Source organism: Colobus angolensis, unplaced genomic scaffold (assembly GCF_000951035.1).
Source record: "Colobus angolensis palliatus isolate OR3802 unplaced genomic scaffold, Cang.pa_1.0 Scaffold4, whole genome shotgun sequence".
NCBI classification, from domain to species: Eukaryota; Metazoa; Chordata; class Mammalia; order Primates; family Cercopithecidae; genus Colobus; species Colobus angolensis.
Window position 1 is genome coordinate 9,332,347 of NW_012117376.1, and position 27,896 is coordinate 9,360,242.

Here is a 27,896-nt window from a genome sequence, read left to right on the forward strand (position 1 = left end):
AAGTCAACCAGAGCTTTTCCCGGCATGGGCACCAGCCCAAGGGCGTTTTCCTTTTCTAGTCTCATCTCTGCTCTGAACCCAAGCTCAAAGGGGAACTGGGGGACGGAAGATATCCATGCCATGCGCCCTAGCTCTCGGGCTGGTGCCGGCTGCTGCCTTCTCAGATTCCAGAGTGTCTAGAGGCCAGGAAAGGGAGAAGGTCCTGCCAGACTGGGGTAGGGACTCGGGGGCCAGGCACTGGCGCTGACGCAGGCAAGCAGGGCGCCACTGGCTGGTCCCCACCCACCTCGGTGGGTTGGGGGATGGGCGGACCAGCCCCTCCTGGGTGAGCCCTAGCCTGGGGCTTCCTATTTCGGGAGCTGGGGGCGTGGGCCACGTCTCCTCATGTGATGCGAGGGCTATTTAAAGCGGCAGCCCGGCCAGGGAGCCGCCGTCGGAACCCTTGCACGCCTGCTCTCTTGTAGCTTTTCTCAGCCTAGCCCAGCATCACTATGGTGGACGCTTTCCTGGGCACCTGGAAGCTAGTGGACAGCAAGAATTTCGATGACTACATGAAGTCAATCGGTAAGCAAGCCGCGGGGCTCAAGATGCTGGCTTGGGCTGGTAGCGTGCCTAGCCCCAAGCAGCACTCCTGCTGCATCCCTCCTGGTTAAGACTGGGGAATAGGGGTGCGCGGAGATGGCAGCCTGGGCTAGGGCAGATAGGGCCTGTAGGGAGGGGGCTTTGGTGGTCCAAATTTGGTTAGAGACCACAGTAGGGAGGTGGAGGAAGGAGGCAGCTGTGTGGGAGGCTCTTTCCAGGAAGAGGGATATATGATTTGGAGGAAGGAGGAGGGTCTGGAAAAAGAACACTGATCACAGGAAGGGGAGTCTAGCCAGGGGAGAAAAAGAACAGGGGCATGGGTAGTCTAGAAATTGGAGGAGACTGAACCCAGAAAGGTAATGGGGCAGCTAGGGAGTGTACTATGACCTTAAACAAGTAGGAAATACCTAGGAGGAAAAAGATTAGTGGGGAAAAAACCGTGGATCAGTGAATCAGATATGAGAAGGACGTAAGACAGGAACCTGCAGTAAGCAGCAATCCCCATCTCTCCATGTTGGATTAGGGAAGAGAATTCTTGCAGGAGAATGCCCTCTTTCTCACCAGCCAGTCTGACCTTGTCCTGCAGTCTATGTAACCAGGCCTTAATCACTGTCTGTGAGCCTTGGGGTAGGGTGGGGCAAGAGGCCCATCATCAGCTGGGCCTTTCCTGCAACCCAAGGCTCACCCACCTGTGCAAGGGGTAGGCAGAGAAAGCCACTGGACTTCTGATGTGCAGTAGAGGGTCCCAGAGCAAGGTCAAGACCTGGGAGGGAGGGTCACTGGTTTAGGAGGATGTGGAGAACTGCTGTGGTGTTGGGATGAAGAAGAATAAGGATTCAAAGAATCTTACAGGTAAGGAACTTGGAGATTCCCATACCATCTAGTTCAGCAGGGAAACTGAAACCAGGAGAGTAGAAATGTATTATTACAATTCCACAGCAGAGCCAATACGAAAACCTAAGGTTTCTAGATCTGTAACTCAGAGCTCTTCCCACTACCCTACAGGACCCAGAAGTGGGAAAAGTAGGAACTGCTTAGCTAATTATTGACCTCAGCCCTTCTTCTACTGCGTTGGGCTTAGATGGAGAGGTCAAAGCTCTCAACAGCCCCTACCCTATCCTGGGCACTATGCCCAGTAATTCCAGGTAGGCAGTCATTCTTAGAGGACCACCCCCCAACCCCCACGAACACAGCCCCGCAGCTACTGGGAAGTTGGAATGCCCAGATTTAGTTCCTCCTTCCAAAGCTGGGCCAGAGCTGGGTCCTTGAACTGAGCTGCAACAACTTTACCATTCTTGTTCCCTTATTCTGCCCCAAGTTGGGTTGGCGGGCTGGTCTCCCTGAAGTCCTGTTACCTTTCAGCAGCTTATGTTAAGGCAGCCTGCATTCTTATCGTAGGAATGGAAAGCCTGGGAAAATACCCTCCTCAGCTCTCAGCAAATAGTGCTGGCTTCATTTCTAAGTAGAACCCAGATCTCCCTGAGTCTCCTAAATTCTGTCAGCTCAATATTCTTAGTTTCTCTTGGTTCAGACCCTCACTCCTACCACAGTGGTTTCCTTTTCAAACACTCCATACCTCTGGGTAGGTCCTAAGTGAACAGAGCTCCCAGTGCCGTGACAAGGTCCTGCTCTGTGCAGGGGAGTGTGATTGGCCTGACTCATCCTGATACCAAGGGGCAAGGCCAAGTTGCTCACTGGCCAAGCAAAGGTGGGCTGATAGCATAATGGCAGAGGCAGCCCCTGCCCCTTCTGCTACAGACCTAGGGCTCTCAAGGGGCAAAGAGGTCCCGTCTAGTACCAGTGACCACAGGCACAATTGGTGGCCTGGATTGAGTATGTGCTGGGCAGTCGCCCAGTGAAAACAGTCAACAGTTTTGGAGCCTAGATTCAAATCTATGTCAGTTTATTCTGTTTGAATTTAGACAAGACACTTCACTCTCTTCATTGTAAATTGGGGATAATCTACGCTTCTGGGCTGTTTACAAGCATTAAGTAAAACCCATGTAAGGCATGTGCAGAGTACCTAGCTTCCAGCAAGCACTATGTAGCCAGGTACATTTGGAGACTTTACACACACCACTTTACTACACTGGGCTGCCTCCTGCCTCACCTTTGCCTTGGAGGACAGCTCAGCGTAAGCTGCTGTGGGGAGAGGGGGCAGTCATGATTAGTTCTTTGTTCTTTACTTGCTTGCAGGACACTTAGGACTTTGCCCAGTACCCAAGGAAGCCATGCTTGGGTCAGGAAGTCTCCGTAGAGCTTTAGACGGGGAGTCAGGAGACGGGTTTGAGTCTAACTCATTGTTGCTACCACTTTAGGCTCCTCCTCAATCTGTACAATAGGACAGATACTTCCTTTGTACCTAACTCCTAGATCATAGATAACAGGCTTTGAAAATGATGGGTTGCCATATATAAGGGACAAGAGTACTAACGCTTCTTAGTTTCAGGGTAAAAACTTCCAAGTTGGAAAACTCTTATGCCTAAGGCTTTGGAAGGGAAAGTCTACGTTTCTCTTCTTCCCTCAGCCTTATGCTCCAGCCTTGGGAGGTAGTATAGCTGAGCACTTAAGCAAGCTCTGGAGTCAGACAATTCTAGGCTTCAGTATCAGATTTGTGACCCTGGGCTTTACCTCTCTTTTTGCATCTGTAACGTGGAAACAGTCTTCAGAGGAACAGGAAGAACTAAATGAGATAACATGTACAGTTCTTACTACACAAAAAGTTCATAGTACTTACTTTTTTTTTTTTTTTTTTGAGATGGAGTCTCACTCTGTCGGCCAGGCTGGAGTGTGGTGGCACAATCTCACTGCACCCTCCACCTCCTAGGTTCAAGCAATTCTCAGCCTCAACCTCCTGTGTAGCTGGGATTACAGGCACATACCACCACATCTGGCTAATTTTTTGCATTTTCAGTAGAGACGGGGTTTCACCATATTGGCCAGACTGGTCTTGAACTCCTGGCCTCATGTGATTCACCTGCCTTGGCTTCCCAAAGTGTTATGATTACAGGCGTGAGCCACCACGCTTGGCCCAATAGTAACTTATTCTAATCCCAGCTCTGCCACTGACTTGCTGTGGCACCGCTGTTCCTTAAGTATCTCATCTGTCTAATGGGATTAGTAATCTGTGTTCACCAAACAGAACGAAGGGCAAGACTGAATTTTAAAATTCCCATGTAAAGGCTTTGAAAGATACAGTCCTCCACTTCCCCATACCCAGGCCTGAGAGTTATGCATTGAGTTTCTTGTACACTGCTTCTCTACCCGAGCTCATATACTCATAATCTTCCCCCTACCCTCAGGAGTGGGTTTTGCTACCAGGCAGGTGGCCAACATGACCAAGCCTACCACAATCATCGAAAAGAACGGGGACATTCTCACCCTAAAAACACACAGCACCTTCAAGAACACAGAGATCAACTTCAAGCTGGGGGTGGAGTTTGATGAGACAACAGCAGATGACAGGAAGGTCAAGGTAAGTCAGGGAAACAGGGGTTGGGAATGGAGAGTGCTGACACTCTAAAAGAGAATAGGCTGGTAGTCTTGGCTCCCTGGTATTGCACCCTGAGGGGCAGACTATCATGGGGAATTTAAATGAAACAAGGTTCATAAAGCCTGTGTAGTGCTGGAATGCCACTGATGCTAAATACATGTCAGTTCTGTCCTCTTGTTTTCTTCCCTCCCTTCTTGGGATTCATCTATTGTCTGCCTCAGAATGGGCAGCACAGAGCCAGGATGTTCTTCTGACCTCAGTATCTACTCCAGCTCCAGCTGGGTGACCCTGTGCAAGGTATGCAGTAGCTCTAGGTTTCTTTCCCCTTCCATAGATGGCGGAGTTATGTGGCCATGGCTGTGACCTGAAGTGCTTTAGGAATGATGCCCAGAAGTCAGGGCCCTCCATTGAGTGAGGTCATTGTGGCCTCCAGCAGCAAAAAAGGCAACCAGGAACAAGAAGCCACCTACTCCGATGCCGCTTCAACTTCTAACTCTCAGACATGGCCAATGACCCTGACAAACTATTTCCGATGTTGCCAGCGGACAGGCAGGAAGAGCTATGTTCCGTGATAGGGCATTCACCTTGTCATGAATGTTTGCAGTGTCTTTCCACCAAACCTTAGCCCCTTCTCCCAGGGTTCTGTCACCCTGCAGTGACTGTCTTGGCAGCTTGCCTCAGCCTTCCAGGCCAGGCAGGGGAGTGAGAGAACTTAGGGGCTTTGACCTCTATAGGGTGTCCCTATAGCAGCGTTCTATCATGACACTATCATTTAGCCCCATCAGCTGTTTCCTCTTCCTCACAGCTGTCCCCAGAAAGCAGAGGATCACATAGGTGGCTGGCAGCAGAGCTGGGGATGGTGCCCAAAGATGGCAGTCTACTTGGGATAAAGGTGGCTGCCCCACCACATGCCCCTACCTCCTTGGACTTGCCTACTTTCTCAAGGGGCAAGAACCCCAATTAAACACAATAGCCCTCTGGAATGCCTAGGGCAAAAATATCTACTCTGAGTAGGCAAAAAAAAAAAAAAAAAAAAAAAAAAACTAGGGGAATGAGAACAAGGAGTAAGGTAAGGATAAAAAAGAGCACACTAAGAGACAGGCCCCATACTCCTTATCACCCAAACAATACACAGAACCTTCTCAGATTCTCCTACTGAACCACCTTGCTCATCAGGATCCCTTAGCCTGGCCTTGTGGCCCCCAAACTTCTAGGAAAGAGAGACCTGGAAGAGCTGCCAAATGAGAACCAGCTGGTGTATGTATGTTGGCAGCACCCAGAGCTGAGGAACACTTCAAGGGCATCCAGTCACAGGACTTTGTGGTTGCTGCCCTCTTGTCGGCTAAAGAGGTCACATGATATGGACCAAGAAAAGGTGTAGGAATACAGGCCAGGAAGTCTAATTATCCAATACTTCCTGTCGCTAAGGGTCTTTTAGACATTATCCCAGGGATAGACTAGTAAATCCCACCTGTATCTGAGGGGACCAGGCTGCGGGCATCACCTAGAGTACAGATAAGTGTCTATCTTGAAGGCTCTCTGGCTCCACCATACTGCCTGCTTTTCCCTCCTTGCCTAATATCTGAAGGCCTCTTCCCCAGCAAGGCATTAGTGGAGCAGAGGCTGGAGGTAAACTAGATGTCCTGCAGGGTTAGCTGGGAGGTGGATTGCCTGAGCTCTTGTCCTCACACCATCACTAGTTTGGGTCAAAGGCTGTGTCCTCTGGGGCCCCAGTGTCCAGACCCCACCCTGCCCCCTCAATCCTGACTAAGATCACAGCTCAGGCCTATACTCTCTTTCCACAGTCCATTGTGACACTGGATGGAGGGAAACTTGTTCACCTGCAGAAATGGGACGGGCAAGAGACGACACTTGTGCGGGAGCTAATTGATGGAAAACTCATCCTGGTAAGATGGGCAACTTTGGAGCCATATCTGATTGGTTATTACTACTGCTCTTTCAGCCAAGCCTGTTCTAAAAAGCCAAGTCCTCCCCTGAGAGCCATAGAAGCTGGGACAAGAGAGTAGTTGCAGGGTCAGGGTGGTATCAGGTGGGAATTTTCTGTGTAGTGGTTTTGGACTCACACAGGCTGGGACTCAAATCTTACCTTATAGGCTACATGACTGTGGGCAAATCACCTTCTCCAAGTGCAACTGTAAAATGGGTATAATACCAACCTTGTAGGGCTGCTGGAAGCCTGTAAGAGACAGTGTATGCACAGCACAAAGCATCACTGATTGAGGAACATAGCACGTGCTCCATGTCCTTTGTTTGCTCTTCCTGTGTTTCTACCTTGCCTCGCCTCAGGAAGTAGAAAACAGGGCCAAATCTGATCCCAGGCTCTCTAGGAGGGGCTCCCATTGCCTATCTCAGCATTCCCTTTCCTCTCCTCCCTAGGACTGCATTGTCACTTGCAGGGACAGGCTTGTGACTGGTGGGGAAACTGAATGACAGTACAGTCCTTTCTTCCCCATTCTAGTCCTACCCCATTTTCATGCTTTCTATGTCTGGCCTACTGCAACTACTTCACTATTGCCTGGGTAGGAAGTACCACAGCCAGGCTGGCAGATCTGTTCAAGCCTTGACTGAATTCCCCCCAGACCGAGGGAGAGCAGCCAACTGTAGATTCTGCCTAACTGCAGGGCCTCAGGTTTTTCACCTAGGCATCTTCACTGCACAGCTTCTTGGGTCAGCATAACCTCTTAACTGCATTCTTGCACTCACGTGGGACAGGGGTCCCCTTGAAGTTTGGAATGAGGTGCCTAGTTTTGGTGGGGATGTGATATGCAGGACCAAATTCTCAGTGGGCAACTCTCATGGCCAACTATGGTGAGGCCATGGGTCTGGCTCTATGATACCAGACTGGACAGTGAGAGGTACAGGGCTCTGGCCCTGGCACTACTCTAAGTTAGGGAAGGATTGGAGTTAGTAGCCAAATACAGTCCTTTCCTGAGTCTCTGGATATTTTTCCTATTTGTCAACTATAAGCCAGGCACCATCTTAGACACTAAGGATGAAGGAAGCCAAATGGTATAAGGGAAGGAGAAACACTCAGGATCTTGACCAGATTACTTCTTCTCTAAAGGCTCATTTTTTCCAAATCTCTAAAATAAGAATTACAATACCTGTCTTAAGGATTTGCTGTACATTATCAGAAAAAAAATTTATACACACACACACATACACGTACAGCCGGCACATAGTAGGTACTCAAGTGACAATTATCAGGAGGAAGGGAGGGTAGAATGCTCGCAATGGCCTTCCTGGCTCCACCCCCCATCTCACTCTGTCTTTTCTTCCAGACGCTCACCCACGGCACTGCAGTTTGCACTCGCACTTATGAGAAAGAGGCATGACCTGACTGCACTGTTGCTGACTACTACTCTGCCAATCGGCTACCCCTCGACTCAGCACCACATTGCCTCATTTCTTCCTCTGCATTTTGTACAAATCCATGAATTCTTCTGAGGTCAGGTGCCACTGGCCAGGATCCAGTTCCAGTTCGCATTGTGTACGTGTGTTTTTTTGTTTTTTGTTTTTTAACTGCACTCACAGGGTGCTCTGAGGTCAATAAAGCAGAGCCAAGACCACCCAGTTGCCTTTTTGCCTTTGGTAACATAACTCTGAGATTCTTGGTTTATCCTGTGTGTCGGACAGTGGGCAGAAATAACTGCCTGAAGGTTACTCAGGAAGAAGCACTGGATGGGAGACTGAAATGGACAGTCTCGGAGCCTGTTAATCAGCTCATCACCTTACACATTCAATAATAAAACAGCTGTACCTACACTTTGCCTTTACACTGCCCCCCTCAACATGGTCAAATGACCTAGTTCAGTCAGTGATGGGGTTTCCCCAGGTTTGGCTACTGAACTGTCACTTCAGGCCCATCCTACACTGAAAGCTCTTGGGTCTGGCTGTTCTCTGTGAAACGCTATAGTCTCTCCCTTTCCAGAATTCAGTTTCAGGGCATAGAAACCAGGCTTGTACCATGGTGGTGGGAGAAAATCACCACTGGCCAAGAGGAATGCTGACCTGTGCACCAGGCTAGTACTCATGACTACAAATTCTTGCTGCTTCTCTAATCAACTCTGAGGGAAGAGGGCATCTGATTATTATAAAAGGGAGGGCTTATAACTGATCTCCCAAGAAGGCTGTGATCTGCTAGTGCCTTTGGCTCTGTACCTCTGCTGGGCATCTCTCCAAGGTCTAAGGTAACATATTAAATGTTTTTGTCAGCTAATGCAGGCTCAGTGACTTTAAGTCTGTAAGTTACCCAGGAAGAAGGATTATAGGAAAAATAACTTTCGGTAAGTTTAAAACCAAACACATTTCCATTTAGTGACAGGAATTTAAGCAAGGACCTGAAGTAGAATCAACTGATTCACACAGTAGTAAATACAAAGTAGAACAATGATCTTGGCTTCGCTGTCTGGTTCAGTCATCTGCTGGAATGCAATACACAAGTTAAGTCACACTGCAGACTGTTTTCTAGCTGTGGCCGCTGGATGCCACTTCTAGCATAGAACTATGTTAGGAGGAATGGGAGAAGTGCGCACCACTTCTCACCACGTTCCCCCTCCTGCTGCCAGTCTCTCTCTGCTCCCATGTTGGATGCAGGAGAGATCACCCACCAATCAGCCCAGGACAGACCAATAGTAAGGGTCCAATCACTCTTCTCTAACTACAGTCGAACTCACCTCCACAACAGTCTCTGTGGCTCTAGCCTGGACTCCTTTACAGGAATCCAGCTCTGGCAGTGGCAGCTGGAGAGGGTAACAGGACCTCCTGCTGAATGAAGAAGTTGGGCAAATGAATGGGTGAGCTGCAGGGTTCACTTGCAAAAGGACCAGGAGTGACAAGGAAACAACAACTCATTCAGGCAGCTGCTTTTGACCTCTAACTCCCAAACCTGCCTGTTGCATGAGGGGAAGCCATCTCCCATGGAAGCAAAGTTAATGGGGTGGGAGGCTACATTCTCACTATTGAGTCTTTCCAGGAGTCTCAAGGAATAAGGCTCCTGGTTCCTTACTCTCAACCACCCCCTACACTCTTTCTGCTCTCACTCCTTGTGCTTCTTCTTGTGCTTCTTCTTCTTTTTCTTCTTCTTTGCTGCCTTGCTGTCTTTTGATGTGTGCCTTGCCCTCTTGCCTGTATCACTCTCAGAGTCTGAGCTGTCAGAGTCAGATGACTTCTTATCTCTATGTTTCTTTTTCTTCTTTTCCTGAAAAGAAAATTTTAAAAATCAACATTGTAGTGTATATTTGCTTTAAACAATCATAGCACATGATCAGTCAGGTGCAATGGCTCACACCTGCAATCCTAGCACTTTGGGAGGCCGAGGTGGGAGGAATGCTTGAGGCCAGGAGTTCAAGATCAACCTGGCTAACATAGCGAGATCTCATCTCTAAAAAAGGAAAAATTATAGCACATAATCAATAGGGGACCACTTGATTTTCTTTTAGACAGTCTCGCTCTGTTGCCCAGGCTGGAGGGCAGTGCAGTGGCACGATCACAGCTCACTGCAACCTCAATCTCTTGGGCTCAAGCAATCCTCCCACTTCAGCCTCCCAAGTAGCTGGGAGGGACCACAGGTATGCATCACCACACCCTGCTAATTTTTATGGAGATGGGGTTTCTCCATGTTGCCCAGGCTGGCCTCAAACTCCTAAACTCAAGCAATCTGCCCACCTTGGCCTCCCAAAGTGCTGGGATTACAAGTGTGAGATACCATGCCCAGCCAACACTTAATAAAGTATAAGACATTGAAAACAGTAAAGTAAATCTTTAAGTACTAACAAGAAAAAAACAGCTAAAACATGTTAAGTAAAAGAACCAAGACATAATATGTATTGTAGGTTCCAGTGTGTATAACACATACATGTATATTTATATATACATGCACATGATATAAAGTATGTATGTTATACATACTTATGTATATTTAGTGTACACAGAGAACACTGAAAAGGATACATCAAACTGTAATAAATGTTACACATTGGGAATGAATTGAATGGGGGAAAGGATATGGGTCTTTCACTTTTTCCTTCAAATACTTCTGTCCAATTTGATTTTTTTTAAAACAAGCATCTTATTACTTTTATTTTTTAAAGTGCACGATATTAAAGCTGAAAGGGGTCCCTAAAGACTAGCCAGTCTATCTAGAAACAGTGACTCACATATCCAAGGTCAAAGAACAGGAGTGAAAGATTTAGAACTCCTGACTCCTATTCTGGTTTCTATTAGATCCTGGTGCCAGGGGAAATAACTGCCATCAAATAATAAGCCTGTACTTTCTACCCTTGAATAATCATCATCTCTAACTTTACAGCCACTTCGCAAGATTATATTCATAAAGAAAAGAGCTGAGAAAGAACTTTCCCAAAACTATACCCACCACACCATGCTATCAAAGTAACAGTACAAACCCATACAAAGGACGAGAGGCAGATTCCCAGGTGTCTAATGGGGCAGCATGAGCAGATTTTAAGCACGGCATAAATCTCTTCTTTGAATTTCAAATACCTATATTGCCTCTGTAAGGTTTCTAAGAAGAGGGAGAAAGTATGGGAGGAGAAAGAGAGCAGAAAAGGATGCCAGCTTCCAACCAGCACACTCAGAGCTATAAATCTAGCTGACTGATACACCAGGTCTTAGGAGCTGGCTGTGAAAAATGGTGGAAAGAACACTGAAGCAGATGTCAGACAGACCTGGACCTGAGTTCTGGCTCTGCCATTTACTATTCTGCATCCGTGGGCAAGTCATCTCAACTCACTGAGGCCTGTTCCCTTCAAATGTAAACTGGAGGTAAGAATAACATCTACTGGCCAGGCGCGGTGGCTCATGCCTGTAATCCCAGCACTTTGGGAGGCCAAGGCAGGTGGATCATGAGGTTAGGAGATTGAGACGATCCTGGCCAACATGGTGAAACCCTGTCTCTACTAAAAATACAAAAATTGGCCAGGTGTGGTCCCGCAAGCCTGTAGTCCCAGCTACTCAGGAAGCTGAGGTGGGAGGACTGCTTGAGCCCGAGAGTTGGAAGTTGCAGTGAGCCATAATCCCACCACTGCACTCCAGCTTGGGCAACTGAGCAAGACCCTGCCTCAAATAAATAAATAACCCCTTGCCAAAAAAAAAAAAACCACCTATGGTGACAAGTTAATGAGATAGTATCTAAGGCTTGGAAAAGTTGAAAGCCGCTCGTCCCAGATCGCATAGGTACAGTTGGGATCTTCATGTAGATCATATGAATGGAAATCTCCTGAGTTTTCTTATGCAGTACATGGCCCCTCTTTCTGTATAGCAACACGAGGCCTCATGGTATGGTCATTAGAACAACAAATTTTGGAATAAGATAGAATTAAGTTCAAATTCTAGCTCTGCAACTTAACTCACTATGTGACTTAGAACAAGAGATTTAACTTTTTTTAACCTCAATTTTCTTTTCAGTAAACTGGAAATAGTGAGTACCTATTTCAAAGGATACTATCAGGTTTAAACAAGATAAGCACTAAGTATAGTGCCTGACACATTATAGTCACTTAGTGGGAGCTGTATGTATTTTTCTTTCATTAACTCCCAGGATGTTCTGACAGCCTGGCCAAGCACCTACAGGAGATAAGTCAATGTTTTAAGAGGAGATGAAATAACAATTCTTCCTTGGCATCTCCAATGGAGTAGAGAGAAGGGAACAAAGCTTCTCAGACCCACATTACCAAGCTATAACCAACCATGGCTGGGGGGAGCTGAGAGTTGGCAAATCAAGTTTAGCTATGTTGCTGAACCTTCCTGGATGGCAAGACCATGGAAGTCCATCGCAGGATATTATGGGGTCAGGAGCCTCACTGGGTTCTGCCCCTTACATAGCGGAAGATACTGGGAAAGTGAAAATGAAAATACAGAGTCTGGCACCAGTTTCCTGCAAGCCTGGTCCAGTCTGGATAAAGAAGTGAGGAGAGTAATAATACTGCCTTACACCTAAACAGTGCTTCAGTTTATCAAGCTTTTTGCATCCTTATCTTATAATAATAGTCTGTAGAGTCAAAATTCATTAGTTATTATTCCCATTTTACAGATGGAAAAACTGCAACTCAGAAATGTAAAGTGAGTCGACCGAGGCTAAAGCGGCAAAACCACTATACTTTCTAACACAAGAGTTTGGCACTATTTCCACTTTGTTCTTTCTCAACGATGAAGGCTCAGGAGGAGGGAAGATAAAAACAAATCACTACAGAGTCCTGGCATGCTGGAACATGGACTCTAGCTAGCACGAAGGGCTCAAGGAGATGGCCTTCTCCTAGACCTCAACTTTGATGCAAAAGCTCTTTTGCAGCCTGAACAAAGACAATCCAATCCTCCAGCAAATGGTGTCTTTCTCCCTGTGTGTCTAGCCTTGAGCTACAGAACGAAAGAACAATCACATCCGAAGTTATAATTCGGCCGGTTGCCGTGGCTCATGCCTGTAATCCCACCACTTTGGGAGGCCAAGGTGGGTGGATCACCTGAGGTCAGGAGGTTGAGACCATCCTGACCAACATAGAGAAACCCTGTCTACTAAAAATACAAAATTAGCTGGGCGTGGTGGCGCATGCCTGTAATCCCAGCTACTCAGGAGGCTGAGGCAGGAGAATCGCTTGAGTCTCGGAGGCGGAGGCTGCAGTGAGCCGAGATCACGCCACTGCACTCCAGCCTGGGCAAGAAGAGCGAAACTCTGTCTCAAAACAAAAAACAAAACACATACACACACAAAAACAAAATTAGCCAGGCGTGGTGGCGCATGCCTGTAATCCCAGCTACTCGGGAGGCTGAGGCAAGTGAATCGCTTGAACCCAGGAGGCAGAGGTTGGGGTGAGCTGAGATTGTGCCATCGCACTCCAGCCTGGGCAACAAGATCGAAACTCCATCTCAAAAAAAAAAAAAGTCATAGTTCAAAAGCAAAGTTGGGAGTTGGGGTGGTGGAAAACAGAGCCAGAAGATGAACCAAGCTTCTGCTCTCTCAACTTCATTCAAGTGGGAAGGGAAACAAGACAATGGGTAAAAAAAATGACATGGATTCAAGTATCAGATGGAAATAGAAAATTAAAAATAAAAAACATTTTAAATGGCATAGGGGTATGAGCCCATGGTGCAGGTCAAGAGGGTCACTGGAAAGAAGCCACTGCTCAAACATCTCAAAAGACTGCTCTCTAGGAAAAGCACATATCCCTTGCTAGGGCAGCTAATCTACCCATTTTCACTATAGTTCTAAAACAGGATAGCAGCAGCTCAGTGTGAGAGAAAAACAAAAATAAAAGCAAAAACTAAAAAAAGAATATAGCAGCAAACATTTATGGAGTCCTTAATTTTCTATTTTATTTATTTACTTATTTTTAGGATGGAGTCTTGCTTTGTCACTCAGGCTGGAGTGCAGTAGTGTGATCTCGGCTCACTGCAGCATCTGGCTCCTGGGTTCAGGCAATTCTCCTGCCTCAGCCTCCCAAGTAGCTGGGATTACAGGCGCACACCACCACACCCGGCTAATTTTTGTATTTTTAGTAGAGACAGGGTTTCACCATGTTGGCCAGGCTGGTCTCAAACTCCTGACCTCAAGTGATCCACCTGCCTCAGCCTCCCAAAGTGCTGGGATTACAGGCATGAGCCACCACACCCAGCTAGTACTTAATTTTCTAAAGGCATGTAGATCTCTTGAGCCCAGGAGTTCGAGACCAGTCTGGAAAACATAGTGAGACCCTGTCTCTACAAAAACAAACAACAAAATGACCAATAACCTCCACGTGGCTAAATCTAGTGGTCAATTATTGGGTCTTATTTACTTGGTCAGTCAAGATAGATATAGACCATCTTACCTAGAACACATTCCTCATGTTATTTCTACCACATTCTCTTACTTTTCTACAAACTTCCTTGGCTGTTCCTTTCCAGTCTTCTTTGTTAGTTCTTTGCTAGTTCATCCTCATCTCAATAACCTCTAAGTGTTGAGCACTCTGGGGCTCGGTCCTTTAATCCCTTCTCTTCCCTATATTTACTCTGCAGGTGATCTCATGACCATAAATACCATCTATATGTAGATGACTCCCAAATTTATATATCTTACCTGGGCCTCTCCCTTGAACTCCAAACTATATATCCATTGTCTACTCTACGGTCTACTTGAATATCTGATAGGCATCTCAATTTCTATGCCCCGCCCCCTCCCAAACCTAGACTCTCCCAGCTTTCTTTCCATCTGTGTAGATAGCAACTCAAACTAAACTCCTGACTGCTCCCTACTCCGACACTTACTTCTCCTGCATTTCTTCTCTTAACTCAAATCTTCCAGTTACTCAGTCCAAAAATTTTGATGCCATCCTCACTTGCTCTTATATCTTCAAAATATATACACACTTCAACTCCTTTCTCATCATTTTTACCACTGTCATTCTAGTCCAAGTCACCATCATCTCTCACCTGGATTATTATCTATCAACTCACTGCTTCTACTCTTGCTTTCTGACCATCTAAGTTTCCACATAGCAGCCAGAATAATTCTCTTAAAAAGAAGTCAGATCATGTCATTCCTCTGCTCAAAACCTCTAATAATATCCATCTCACTCAAGTGAAAGATGAAATCCTCCCAATCACCTAAAAGGCCCCAGTGACCTGGGTTCCTTCTGATCTAACTTCCTCTCCTACCACTCTCTTTTCATTCATTACACTGTAGCCACACTGGCGTCCTTAACGTTCCTTAATCCTGCCACACTCTTTCCCAGCATCAGCTGTTACATTTGCTGAAATGCTCTCTCTCCACTTATCTGAATAGCCTGTGTCCTCACTTCCTTCTGATATCTACTCAAACGACACTTCATGAGAAAGATCTGGCCTAGGCCGGGCACAGTGGCTCACGTCTGTAATCCCAGCACTTTGGGAGGCTGAGGCAGGTGGATCACCTGAGGTTGGGAGTTCAAGACCAGCCTGAACAACATGGAGAAACCCTGTCTCTACTAAAAATACAAAATTAGCTGGGCACAGTGGCGCATGCCTGTAATCCCAGCTACTCGGGAGGCTGAGGCAGGAGAATCACTTGAACCCAGGAGGCAGAGGTTGTGGTGAGCCGAGATCGCACCATTAATTGCACTCCAGCCAGGGCAACGAGAGCAAAACTCCATCTCAAAGGAAAAAAGAAAAAAAAAAGAAAGAAAGGCCTGGCCTTACCATCCTATCGAAAATGAAAGTCACCTGCTCCCCACATCCTCATTCTAGGACTCCCTATCTCCCATAATCAAATTAATTTTTCTCTATAGCACTTACCACTACTTGATACATCATTTTTACTATTTTGTATTTGTTCACTAGTTTATTATCTGTATCAGTCAACTCCATCCATTAGAATCTAAGTGCCATGAAGATAGGGATTTTACCTGTTTTGCTCAGTACTTTACCTGCAGTGGCCAGAACAGAGCTTAGCACACAGTAGAAACTCTATTAATGAATGAAGCTGAAGTATAGTGTGTGGGAAGAAACTGGTGGGAAACAATGCTAGGAAGCTGGGCAGACTGTGAAGAGTCTTAAAGGAACTTAGACTTTATGCCATAGAAGAAAGGGAACCACTGAAGGCTTCTGAGTAGGCAACACTGGGCAACGCTCTCTGCTCTATCTGAATAGGCAGAGAACGTGTCCCTGAGTGGGCTCAGGACTGGCAACCTTTCTCTGTATAGGCACCAGAAGAAGTTCTCTGGACAGCAGGACAGAGCTAACACTGCAGCCAAAGAATAACATTCCTATTTCTTGTTCTTCTATATATGATAAAGCAGAAAACCATATAGTAAAATCAAAAGAAAATTATATTCTGAATCAAATATATCTAAAGTTTACTATATTCAGTGGGCAGCTTGGTCCCCAAGGCATAGACTTCCTCATAACATAACACTGATTCAGAAAGACCTACGATGGCATATGATTAATGAAAGAGGCCAGTAAAGCACAGACCACAAGTTCATCAGATTATCCAGGGATTTACTACAAAACCTCCATCTCTATTTTACCAACCACTTCATAGCCCATTTCCAATGGCAACACACAGTTTCCTTTTATTCTAATTATGCCCAAGAAAAATTACTTGTAACATTACAGTCACTGGAACAAAAATTGTTCATGATGCCAGATGCACACAACTAAACCAATGCACCCTGGACTTGTGGGAAAAGGCATTCAATACACGTATGTTTTAATGAAAACAGGTGGGAAGGCTCAAGGTTAGGAAGATCTGCTATTCTTACTCCTGCCCCTGCTCCCTTCACTATCGCTCAATGCCAGCAGCAGGAGTCAATACCTATTACTCTGCAATCTGAGGGCAGGTCTCACTGAGTGAAGACACCCAAGGAATGACAGAGAGCACAGATTATGAAGTCTATCTACTCACAGGTAGTTAGTGCATGTATTCCTATTAAGTACCAGGCATTATTTGTAAAAGGTGACATCCTTTCCTTATCCTGGGCTATTTCTGGTGGTTCCTCAACAGAAATGGTCTACCATTTTCTGTCTTAGAGGCTTTGCATTGTCTTCCACCAGACTACAAAAAGTGAGGCAATGAAACAGACTTGTGAAGAAACAGAGATGAGAACCTAATGAGACTTTCCAGTTCTAGTCCTAGGTGGCCTGACTACACTGCATTTCCTGTCCTTGGATGTCCATAAGATCAAATAACCTCACCTTGGAATGTGTTTCTATCCTTTACCACCACACATACCTTGGCTGCTTATCTTTCTCCTTATGTGATTAGCTGCTTGAGTAGTACTATATGATCTTTATTTCATGAGTTATTTTTTTAACTGTTAGAAATGCATTAACTGAACTTCACGAGTTACTATTATATATGCCCTTCCACATGCCAGGCATTCCTCCTCTCCACTGTCCAACTCAGGAGCATGGACTGATAAAGGCATGTTCCTTCACAAATCTACTCAGTTCCATATTTGGCTCCCAGAGCTGACTAGCCCTGAAACAAGTGTCCAAATCTGCCACTTACACACCAAAAAGCTATCTCAGGCAGAAGATTTTGCTGGTAAGGAAAACCAACCACCTACTGGAATCCAAGATTTAGAAGGTAAAAGGAAACAGTCAGGAGGGCTGGAATCTTGATTTACAGTTGTGAACAGAAACAAATCAATAGATAACATCACATGGCTGCTAACGGTAGCTGGGAACAAAACAAAAACCCACCAAAAACTGACCTGATGAATCCTGATATGTCAAGTACCTAACACAATGCTAGATACCGTTGAAGCAGATAATACATATTTGTTCAATAAATGAATAATTGAAGAGTTAAATAAATGGCTGAAGTGTGATATACAGAAAAGAATATTGTTAGTAATCTGAAGACATGGGTTCTTTTTACGGCATTATCTCTTATATTTGTGTGACTTCCGGTGAGTTACGTCAATTTCTCTGAAGCTCCATTTTACTCATGTGTAAAATGGTGGCCAACATGGCCAACAATAATACCTGTTCTGGCTATCTCATAGGATTGTATAATGATAAAAAGAAACAAAAAAGGAAGGTATTTTATAAACTGTAAGCACTAAACAAATATGAGACATAAAAGATAATGACAGGATTAACAATGAGGTGAAAGGACAATGATGCTAGATGATATCTTGGTAGAAACAGTGGGCATCAAGAGGAAAATCATACCCTTCTAAACTCCCTAGGAAACTTTTTAATCAAAGAGGACTCATGAATTAGAAGTTCATATACACAAAGATACTTTTTTTTTTTTTTTTTTGAGAGAGTCTCTCTCTGTCGCCCAGGCTGGAGTACAGTGGTGTAATCCCGGCTGACTGCAACCTCCGCCTCCTGGGTTCAAGCAATTCTCCTGCCTCAGCCTCCCAAGTAGCTAGGATTACAGGCCCTCGCCACCACACCTGGCTAATTTCTGTATTTTTAGTAGAGACAGGGTTTTGCCATGTTGGTCAGGCTGGTCTCAAACTCCTGACCTCAAGTGATCCATCGCCTTGGCCTCCCAAAGTGCTGGGATTACAGGCATGAGCCACCGTGCCCAGCCAAAGATACTTTTACAAAATAATAATGTATAATAATTATTACTGTCATTGTTCATCAGACAATTCCTCTACTAAGTGAAAGGCAATGGAGGGCTGGGTAGTAGATTGACTAAGCAGGTCGTAAAGAGCCTCATACCTAGCAGATCCTCAATAATTGGCTTGGTGAACCGAAATACATATTTCAAAGCAGCTTTAGAAACAAAGGAATAAAAAATTGTACTCAATATATTCAGCAAAAAGAACTCAACCAAAGACCCACAGAAGTGAGATATCCATATAACCACTTTAGGAATGTAACAAGTACCATTTACCTCTAAAAGGTTAAAAGAGAAAGAATAATGCTTGGAACCTCTAAAAGGTTAAAAGAGAAAGAATGCTTAGAACATACAAATAGAATCACAGTTAAAAATCTAGATCTGGGCCAGGTGCGGTGGCTCACATCTGTAATCTTAGCACTTTGGGAGGCTGAGGTGGGCGGATCACAAGGTCAGGAGATTGAGACCATCCTGGCTAACACGGTGAAACTCCGTCTCTACTAAAAATACAAAAACATTAGCCGGGTGTGGTGGTGGGCACCTGTAGTCCCAGCTACGTGGGAGAATGGTGTGAACCCAGGTGGCAGAGCTTGCAGTGAGCCGAGATCCCACCACTGCACTCCAACCTGGGTGACAGAGCGAGACTCCGCCTCAAAAAAAAAATAAAAAAAATCTAGATCTGGCTTGAGCCCAGGACATCAAGGCAGCAGTGAGCCACGATCATGTGACTGTACTCCAGCATGGGCGATACAGCAAGACTCTGCCTCTCTGCCTCAAAAGAAAAAAAAAAAAAAAACAAAACTAAATCTGCAAGAAAATTATCTCTGTTTACAGATGACATGATCTTCTATGTAGAAAACCCTAAAGATTCCACAAAAAAATCCTGTTAGAACGAATAAATGAATTTAGCAAAGTTACAGAATACAAAACCAACAAGCTAAAATCAGTTGTTTCTATACAGTAACAAGGAGCAATCGGAAAAAAAATTAAGAAAACAATTCACGCAGTAGCATCAAAAAGAATAAAATACTTAGGAAAAAACTTAACCAAGGAGATGAAAGACATGTATACAGAAAATTACAAAATGTTGCTGAAATTAAAGAAGATACAAATCAACAGAAAGATATCCAATTTTCATGGATTGGAAGATTTAGTACAGTTGAAATGTCCATACTATCCAAAGCAATCTACAGATTAAATGCAATCACTATCAAAATTTGCAAAAATATAAAAATCTATCTTAAAATTCATATGAAATTTTTCAAAGGACCCCAAGTAGCCTAAACAATCTTGAAAAAGAACAAAGCTGGAGGATCCACAATTCCCAACTTCAAAGTGTACTAAAAAGCTACAGTAATCAAAACAGTGTGGTACTGACATAAAGACAGACATATAGACTAGTGATAGAATAAATCCTCACTTATTTGGTCAAATGATTTTCAACAGGGTGCCAAGACCATTCAGTGGGGAAAAGGACAGTCTTTTCAACCTATGGTGTTTTAAAAACTAGAGATCTATGTGCAAAGTGTTTCTGTACATACATACAAAAATAAACTCAAAATGGATCAAAGGCCTAAACAAAAGAGCTAAAGCTACAAAACTCTTAGAAAAAATATAAGGGAAAAGCTTCATGACAGTGGATTTGGCAGTGATTTCTTGAATATGACACTAAAAGCATCAGCAATGAGGGAAAAAAGGTAAGTTTAACTTAACCAAGATTAAATTTTTTTTGTGCAATGAATACTATCATGAATATACTCAACATTACTGAAACGTACACTTAAAAATAGTTAAGATGGTAAATGTTATATGTTCTTTACCACTATTTTAAAAAATCTAAATCTGATGGGGTAAAAAGGGACACTATCAACAGAGTAAAAAGACAATCCACAGATGAGGAGAAAATATTTGCAAACCATATATCTCTGATGGGACTGATATCCAGAACATATAAAAATTCCTACATATCAACAACAACAAAATAAACAACCTTAAGCAAAATAGGCAAAGAACTTAAATAGCCATTTTTCCAAAGAAAATAAACATATGGCCAATAAGCACATGAAAAGGTATTCAATATCACTAATCATTAGGGAAATGCAAATAAAAATGGCAATGAGATGTCACTTTACACGCATTAGGATGGCTACTCTCCAAAACACAAAACCCAGAAAATAAGTGTTGGCAAGGATGTAGAGACACTGGAACCCTTGTGCATTATGGGAATGTACAATGGGAAACAGAGGGGTTCCTCAAAATATTAAAAATAGAATATATGATCCAGTAATTCTACTACTGGGTATATAACAAAAAGAAAGAAGAGGCGGGTCTCATAGATATTTATATATCCATGTTCACAGCAGCATTATTTACAATAGCCAGAATACGGAAGCAGCCCAAGTGTTCACCACAAATAAATGGATAAGCAAAATGTGTTATATACATAAAATGTGGCCGGATGTGGTGGCTCATGCCTGTAATCCCCGCACTTTGGGAGGCCAAGGTGGGAAGACTGCTTGAGGCCAGGAGTTGAAGACCAGCCTGAGCAACACAGCAAGACCCCATCTTTACAAAAACTAAATTAGCTGGGTGTGGTGGCACACTCCTGGATCACTTGAGCCCAGGAAGTTGAGGCTGCAGTGAGACATGATTGTGCCACTGCACTCCAGCCTGGGCAACAGCACAAGATCCTGCTTCAAAAAATAAATACACAGAGCAGAATATTATTTGGGCTTAAAAAGGAAGAAAATTCTTACATATGCTACGACGCAAATGAACTTTAAGGACATTACGCTAAGTGAAATATTCCAGTCACAGAAAGACAAATACCATATGGTTCCGAGACAGAAAGTAGAACAGTGGTTGCAGGTGCAGGGAGGAGGGGTGAATGGGGGGCGTTACTGTTTAATGAGTATAGAGAGGTCTCGAGATGAAAGACGGTGATGGCTGTACAAGAATATGAATGTATTTAATGCCAATGAACAGTACACTTCTATAATGGTAAATTTTATGTTGTGTATATTTTACCACAAAAACAAACAAAAAACTCTATACAAAAAGGCTGCAGAGTTTGGCTTATCAAATGGGTTAATGAGTTCCAATCACTGAAACAGGGCCAAATGTGGAAAGAGCAGCTTTGGTTAGGAAAACTAAGTTTTGCAGGTGTGTTAAGCTTGATGCTAACTAGACAACCAGATGTAGACATCAAGTAGGCAGTCTATTAACTAAATTTGGAGTTTCAGAGAAAAAGTCAAGAATAGCAATGCAGATTTGGATAAAATACAGAAACAAGCACTTAATTTGGGGGTTATGAGTATAGGGATGATATTTAAAACCATAGGATAGGATGAGATTACCTTGGAATACTCCAACATTCAGAGTTAAAGCATAAGGTGAGAAATCAACAATGAACAGAAGTGGGCAGTGACATAAGGTAGGTGGTTTTGTTGTTGTTTTGAGGCAGGGTCTCGCTCTGTTGCCCAGGCAGAGTACAGTGGCATAATCACAGCTCACTGCTGCCTTATCCCCTGGGTCCAAGCGATCCTCCCCTCTCAGCCTCCTGAGTAGCTGAGACCACAGGCCATGCCCCACCATGCCCAGCTAATTTTCTCTATGTTTTATAGAGACACGGTCTCCCTATGTTGCCTAGGCTGGTCTCAAACTCCTGGATCCGGGCTATCCTCCAGCCTCAGCTGGGATTACAGGCATGAGCCACCATGCCCAGCCAAAATAGGTGCTTCAAAAAAAAAAAAAAAAAAAAAAGGCCCAGACCTAGGCCCTGTAAACATGGTACCTAAGGGGCAGAGGTAAAATACAAATATGTATTTTAAATACATATTTTAAAATATTTAGAATATTTAAAATATTCTAAAATACGTATTTTAAATAAATATTTACAAATACAAATATGTATTTTTTTAAACTCCCTAGGCTACAGCATTCAATAGTCTGAACGTAAGAGAAGTGAGGGGATAAACTGTACAGTAGCACTGGGAATGCGAATGAGATAAAGAATTTTGAGATATGTACTAAAAAGGCACCACTGACAGGACTTGGTGACTGACTAGATGTGGGATGGAAAAGGAGAGGAAAATAAATGACATTGGTTTCTTTTTTGGGAGACTGGAAGAGTATTTCTGCCATTAATAGGTAATATATGATAGAAAGATAGAAACAAGGGTTTTGGTGGTAGTGGTGATGGTGGTAGTGTGTGTGTGTATGTTTAGGAAGGAGGACTAAAAAAGATAATTAGGGCTGTCACAACAGCCAATGCTAATTAGGTACTTACTTGTCAGTGCTTTATATCTATTTCTGGGAGCCGGGCATACCTCTGCAAGAACACTGTCATCAAAGATCACAACAATGCCACTTTGAAAATGAAAAAACGGGTTTGCTGGGCACGGTGGCTCACGCCTGTAATTCCAACACTTTGGGAAGTCAAGGCAGGTGGATCACTTGAGGTCAGGATTTTGAGACCAGCCTGGCCAACATAGTGAAACTCTGTCTCTACTAAAAAAAATACAAAAATTAGCCAGGCATGGTGGCTTGCACCTGTAGTCCCAGCTACTCAGGAGGCTGAGGCAGGAGAATTGCTGGAACCTGGGAGGCGGAAGCTGCAGTGAGCCGAGATCACACCACTGCACTCCAACCTGGGAGACAGAGTGACACTCCATCTCAAAAAAGAAAAAAAAATCAAAAATAAAGCTCTAAATTAATAGCTAGTAAATAGCACAGAAGAGCCTCAAGTCTGGATTTGACTGACTCCAGCCAAAGTTTGAGGTACCCATGGCATCCTAGTTAAGGATGTGGAAGTCAGTAATGCAGCTGAAGTCTCAGGAAGGATAGGATCACCCAGAAAGAGAATATATAGATCGGGAAATTATTATTCATGCACTTGGCTAATTCTTGTAATGGTATAATGAGACCTTTTCCTCACCCAGAAAATTAAGATAATACTTAATTTATAGATAATAACCACTGAGGGCAAGAACCTCATCACAGTTTTTGTATTCCTAGAGTTACAATGCCTGGTACAAAATGACCCCTCAACAAAAGTTTGCCAAAGATTTAAAAACGAAAAAAGTCAATATACTGGCCATAGTTAGAAAAATCCTGCATGATATAAGAAATATTTTCTGATCAACCTACAGAATAGTTTTTATTTCCTGTGTAGCATGTTACAAATGCACTGTTTCTTTCTGGACCACAATAGTATCTGTTTTATGAATTACTCTGCCAAAAGTAGTAGATATAGGAGATGGAATTCAGTGAGACAGGTGCTCTGATATACTGCTGGGGACAGATAAGTATCTTCTGGAAAGGCAATCTGATAAAATGAATCAAGAGCCTTAAAGCCCTAACTCAGTAATCTTACTTAGGAATTTATCCAAGAAAACAATAAGAGATGTGGCCAAAACTTTAGGTTGGAAGTAATAAAAAATATCCAGTAATAGGAAAGTAATTTAAAATATCATCACACAGCCATAGGGTAGAATATTATGTTGCTCTTAAATCAAGTTTTTGAATAGTTAAGGATACTAGGAAATTCTTTTGATAAGTGAAATGACAAAAAGGTATAAACTATACCTCGTATGACCACAATTTTGTATTTACATGTATGTGTAGCTATATATATCTGTATTTATTATTACCTAGAAAAAAGTGGATGGGTGTCGTGGCTCATGCCTGTAATCCCAGCACTTTCAGAGGCCAAGGCGGGTGGGTCACTTGAGGCCAGGAGTTTGAGATCAGCCTGGCCCACAAGGCAAAACCCCCATCTCTACTAAAAATACAAAAATTAGCCGGGCATGGTGGTGCATGCCTGTAGTCCAGCTACTCAGGTGGCTGAGGCATGAGAATCGCTTGAACCTGGGAGGCAGAGGTTACAGTGAGCCAAGATCGTGCCACTGCAAGACACCCTGTCTCAAAAAAAGAAAAAAGATTAGAATATACCACAAAATGCTAATAAGAGTTTCTTTGGGTGGAAAGATTACAGAAGATCTTGGTTTGCTTCATTATATTTTTCAGTATTTCTAAAATTTCTGCAAAAAGCACATTTTCAGTTTTCATTTTTTTAAATAAAAAAAATTATTCTTAGAGATTAGGTCTCACTATGCTGCTCAGAGTGGAACGCAGTGGCTATTCACAGGCATAATCATAGCTCACTGCAGGCTTAAACTTCTGGCCTCCAGCAATCCTCCCACCTTATCCTCCCAAGTAGCTGGGACTACAGGTGTGTACTGCTGCATGAGGCTTTTCAGATTTTCATCTTAAAACCTGAAAAAGACAAGATAAAATAAAAGCAAAGTAGAATTCACCTTCTTCCTTTTTCTAGAAGGATTCCTTGTGGGGTCAGGCTTCTCAAACTCTGCTGACTTTGTCTCTTCCTTTTCCTCTTCCTCATCAGGTATCAGAGAGTATTTGGTCCCACCTGGTTGCATGAAACAATCTTTTGCAAAGTGGCCTGCAGCAGAGAAGTAGAAAAGGTATAGAAGAAGTAAGTAGTCTCTCCTCTCAGCAAGTGAATCTTCCCCCAAGGCTCCTGAAATGGGCTAGCTGGCTCAGGAAATATTGTTGGGTTCATTCAAAGCAGCTGTTTGATTCAGAGTAGACTTTCCACCACCTCAACATGGCACTGCTCACTCAACCACAGTCACACTAGCAGCTGTTCTTAGGGCTGTGGGGAACACTGGTACTGTTCTCAAAATGGCAGGGGATATGAGGACGCAGGTTTGTACTGTCCTCCATTGGCAATGGGGCTTATTAATTTTCTAAGATCTATTTTGGAACATATTCCTGACAATCAAAGACTGCTCCAGAGAGCAGGATGCTCAGCAGAGGGAGCTGAGTGGCAGGCCAAGCCCTAAAGGAAGATAGCTTGTAGGTAGCTGGCAGCAAGTGGGCACTCACATCTAAGCTAACACACAGAGAAATAGGCACAGTCACCTAGGGGCACTGAACATTTACAGACTGTCAGGTCTGGCAAGCACCTTAGAGATCATCAAATCCATCCTACATTTGTGGAAGATGAAAGCCCAGAGTTGAGAAGTAGCTCAAGGTCACATAGACAGAAGCAGAGTTCAAACTTACCTTGGGTCTCATGCCTCCCTGCCCTGTGCTTTCTGTTGCACCAAAACCAACTACCTTTGACCTGACCTTTACTAACTGGGACAAATTCCACCTCTCATTATTCTTCTCTTCTTTATGTAATGCCTGTTGGACATGGTTAAGGTTAAAGGACCCTCACCTTCCCTGAGCCTATAGTGGTATTGAGGGGCCCTTTAACAGACGCTATGCTCTACACTGCTAGTTGTGTCTGAGTTTGTGGTAGATCCTGTCTTAGGGGCACAGAGGAATTGTATGAGATAATCAAAAAGCTATGTGTGGGCTGGGCACAGTGGCTTACGCCTGTAATCTCAGTACTTTGGCAGGCTGAGACAGGAGGATCATTGGAGCCCAGGGAGACAAGCCTGGGCAACACAGGGAAACCCTGCCTCTACAAAAAATTTTTAAAAAGTTAGCTGGACATGGCGGTACACACCTGTGGTCCCAGCTATTCAGGAGGCTGAGGGAGGACTGCTTGAGCTCAGGAGGTCAAAGATGCAGTGAGCCATGATCATACCACTACACTCCAGCCTGGGTGACCCTATCTTAAAAAAAAAAAAAAGAAAAGCTATGTGTAAAGTACTCTGTACCTCTGGGTCCAGCAGCTGGGTGGCACCTGGAAGGGAAATATAGCAGAGTTTTCCAAATACCTGGAATGTTCCCACAGTTTTCCTGAGAAGGTATTCTTTCTCTCAATTTTACTTTTTCCTTCTCCCCTCTACACTAATGATAAGCAGGGGTTTAAAACTCCACAACTTCAACCAGGGCACAAATCTGCTACCAGTTATTGTAGAAAAATCAACACAGCAGGATACATGGAAGTCTAGGGAGAAGGGGTGACAACTGAGGTCACCCTGAAAATGAGAAGCTTGCGATCTCTCTCATTATAGCTCTAACTAGGGAAATCAGGCTAAAAGACCTTTTAATATTTGAGTAAGAGTAGAGGAAACCTGAGGAAATAGAGCTAAAAAGAAGTGAGTATCCTGTATTCCTTATTCAATATTCTGTAAAAGGATATTGTATTCAGAACTCTGACATTAAAGAGATAAAAAGATAAAAGTCTGACGTGGTTCTTTAAGTTATATATTTCCAAGTTGCTTAATTTTTGCAGAATCATCATCCTTGGAGATAAAATTAGAATGTTAATCATAATCCAACACTCTTACCCCTCCTGGCATAGTTCATAGGGGTCTTGCCCAGATAAGGCATAAGCACCACAGGTGGGGTGGGAGGAGTGGTGGTAGTGGTATAGTATCTGATAGGGCCAGCACTCAGAAAAGAGAACAGGAAATGCATCACCCCATGTACTCTGATATGAGTCTGATGGAAATAACAGCAAAGGCCATCACTTGGCTAAAAAATGGGGTAAATTTAACTCACACTGAGCTGCTTCCTTCTTCCAGAAAAGGGTCCATCCACAAGGAGAGAAATGTGGAAAGGGCAGAGGCTTCACCCTACCTTTACAGCCACACTTCTTGCAGGTAGTGTTCAAGACAGCCTCAAGGGTGATCTTCTGCCCAGTGTAATCCTGGAAGGATCGCCTCCGCCTCTCTTCTTGCCTATAATGAAAAAGATACTGACTGCTGGCCCCCTTAAGAGATATGGCCAGAGACACTACAAGGTAAGGTTGCATGTTGGTTTTTTGTTTTTGGCAGGGAAAGTGGAGAAAGAAAGAAAGTTTTCAGCAGAACAAGACAGGCAGTAAATGTAGTTATGTGAAATAGCCCTAAATTAACAATTATAAATGAGACTAACCCTCATCTCACTAATGCACAGAGGGTGAAAATATATAATTACTCACCATGCTAAACACCCTACAACCTTTACCAGGTCACTCATAGGTTTAAAAGACCTTCAAAGGCTTTCTAGAAAATCAGCTCCAAATTCTTTACCTTGGCATTCAAGGCCTTTCAGAGTCTGTCTCTAAACTACTTTTCCAGCCTTATCTTTACTTACACAATATGCTCTGGCCAAAGAAGTCTATTTTCTCTTCTCCATATAGTTCAGTGCTTTTGCTCAAGCAGTTCTCTCCCTCTCTGAAACGCTGTTTCCCCACTTGACTCCCACCTCACCACTTCACTATACCTAGACATTTCATGGCTCAGTTGTTACTAGCTCTCCTTCTATCAAGTCTTTTCCTCTGAGCCCCCCAGACAGAATTAATCTCTTTGTTGCCTTTCTCATAGCCTTTTAAAAATTATTTAAACTTCTTACCAAAACATAATATATATGTTGATATGGTTTGGCTCTGGGTTCCCCCACACACAAAAATCTCATGTTAAATTGTAATTCCCAGTGTCGGGGGAGGCACCTTGTGGGAGGTGATTGGATAATGGGGTCAGATTTCCCCCATGTGATAGTGAGGAAGTTCTCACGAGATCTGATGGTTTAAAAGTGTGTAGCACTTTCCCCCTTGCTCTCTCTTTCTCTCCTGCTGCCATATGAAGATATATTTGCTTCCCCTTCACCCTTCTGCCATGATTCTAAGTTTCCTGAGGCCTCCCCAGCCATATCTCCCATACAGCCAGTGGAACTATGTCAATTAAACCTCTTTTCTTTATAAATTACCCAGTCTCAGGTAGTTCTTTATAACAGTGTGAGACCAAACTAATATATATATATATATATATATAAATGTTTATC

The 27,896-nt window shown here is 43.8% G+C and overlaps 2 protein-coding genes across 14 annotated transcripts in view; one reads left to right on the forward strand and one right to left on the reverse strand.

Annotated features, from left to right (window-relative positions):
* The first annotated feature begins 217 nt into the window (after window positions 1-217).
* On the forward strand, window positions 218-26,847 carry FABP3 (fatty acid binding protein 3, muscle and heart). 3 transcript variants are annotated; one of them, XR_001003250.1, is made up of 5 exons: window positions 218-564; window positions 3,885-4,057; window positions 5,881-5,982; window positions 7,378-7,586; window positions 26,735-26,847. XR_001003250.1 is itself a non-coding variant. In XM_011955479.1 (4 exons), the coding sequence occupies exons 1-4, from the start codon at window positions 492-494 to the stop codon at window positions 7,429-7,431; spliced, it is 402 nt and encodes a 133-aa protein (XP_011810869.1). In that variant the 5' UTR covers window positions 218-491; the 3' UTR covers window positions 7,432-7,858. The 3 variants fall into 3 exon arrangements, 2 of the variants coding, with proteins under 2 accessions (XP_011810869.1, XP_011810868.1); XM_011955479.1 differs by lacking the exon at window positions 26,735-26,847 and having other exon boundaries at window positions 7,378-7,858; XM_011955478.1 differs by lacking the exon at window positions 26,735-26,847 and having other exon boundaries at window positions 441-564; window positions 3,852-4,057; window positions 7,378-7,858.
* Window positions 8,386-27,896, reverse strand: part of ZCCHC17 (zinc finger, CCHC domain containing 17) — a 73,493-nt gene continuing 53,982 nt past the window's right edge. For 5 of the 11 annotated variants that reach the window (XM_011955473.1, XM_011955474.1, XM_011955467.1 and 2 more), the window contains 3 exons: window positions 26,712-26,812; window positions 24,467-24,612; window positions 8,388-9,296 (listed from right to left, as the gene is read on the reverse strand). In XM_011955473.1, the coding sequence (XP_011810863.1) occupies window positions 9,135-9,296; window positions 24,467-24,612; window positions 26,712-26,812 (409 nt within the window). In that variant the 3' untranslated portion in view covers window positions 8,388-9,134. Of the gene's footprint in view, window positions 9,297-24,466; window positions 24,613-26,633; window positions 26,813-27,896 lie in introns of all 11 variants that reach the window. The other 6 variants (XM_011955475.1, XM_011955476.1, XM_011955469.1 and 3 more) reach the window with 5 other exon arrangements.

Coding starts and splice junctions, on each gene's coding strand:
- FABP3 (XM_011955478.1), top strand. CDS start 492: ATGGTGGACGCTTTCCTGGGCACCTGGAAGCTAGTGGACAGCAAGAAT. Junction 565..3,851: donor TGACTACATGAAGTCAATCG/GTAAGCAAGCCG, acceptor TCTCTACCCGAG/CTCATATACTCATAATCTTC. Junction 5,983..7,377: donor TTGATGGAAAACTCATCCTG/GTAAGATGGGCA, acceptor CTTTTCTTCCAG/ACGCTCACCCACGGCACTGC.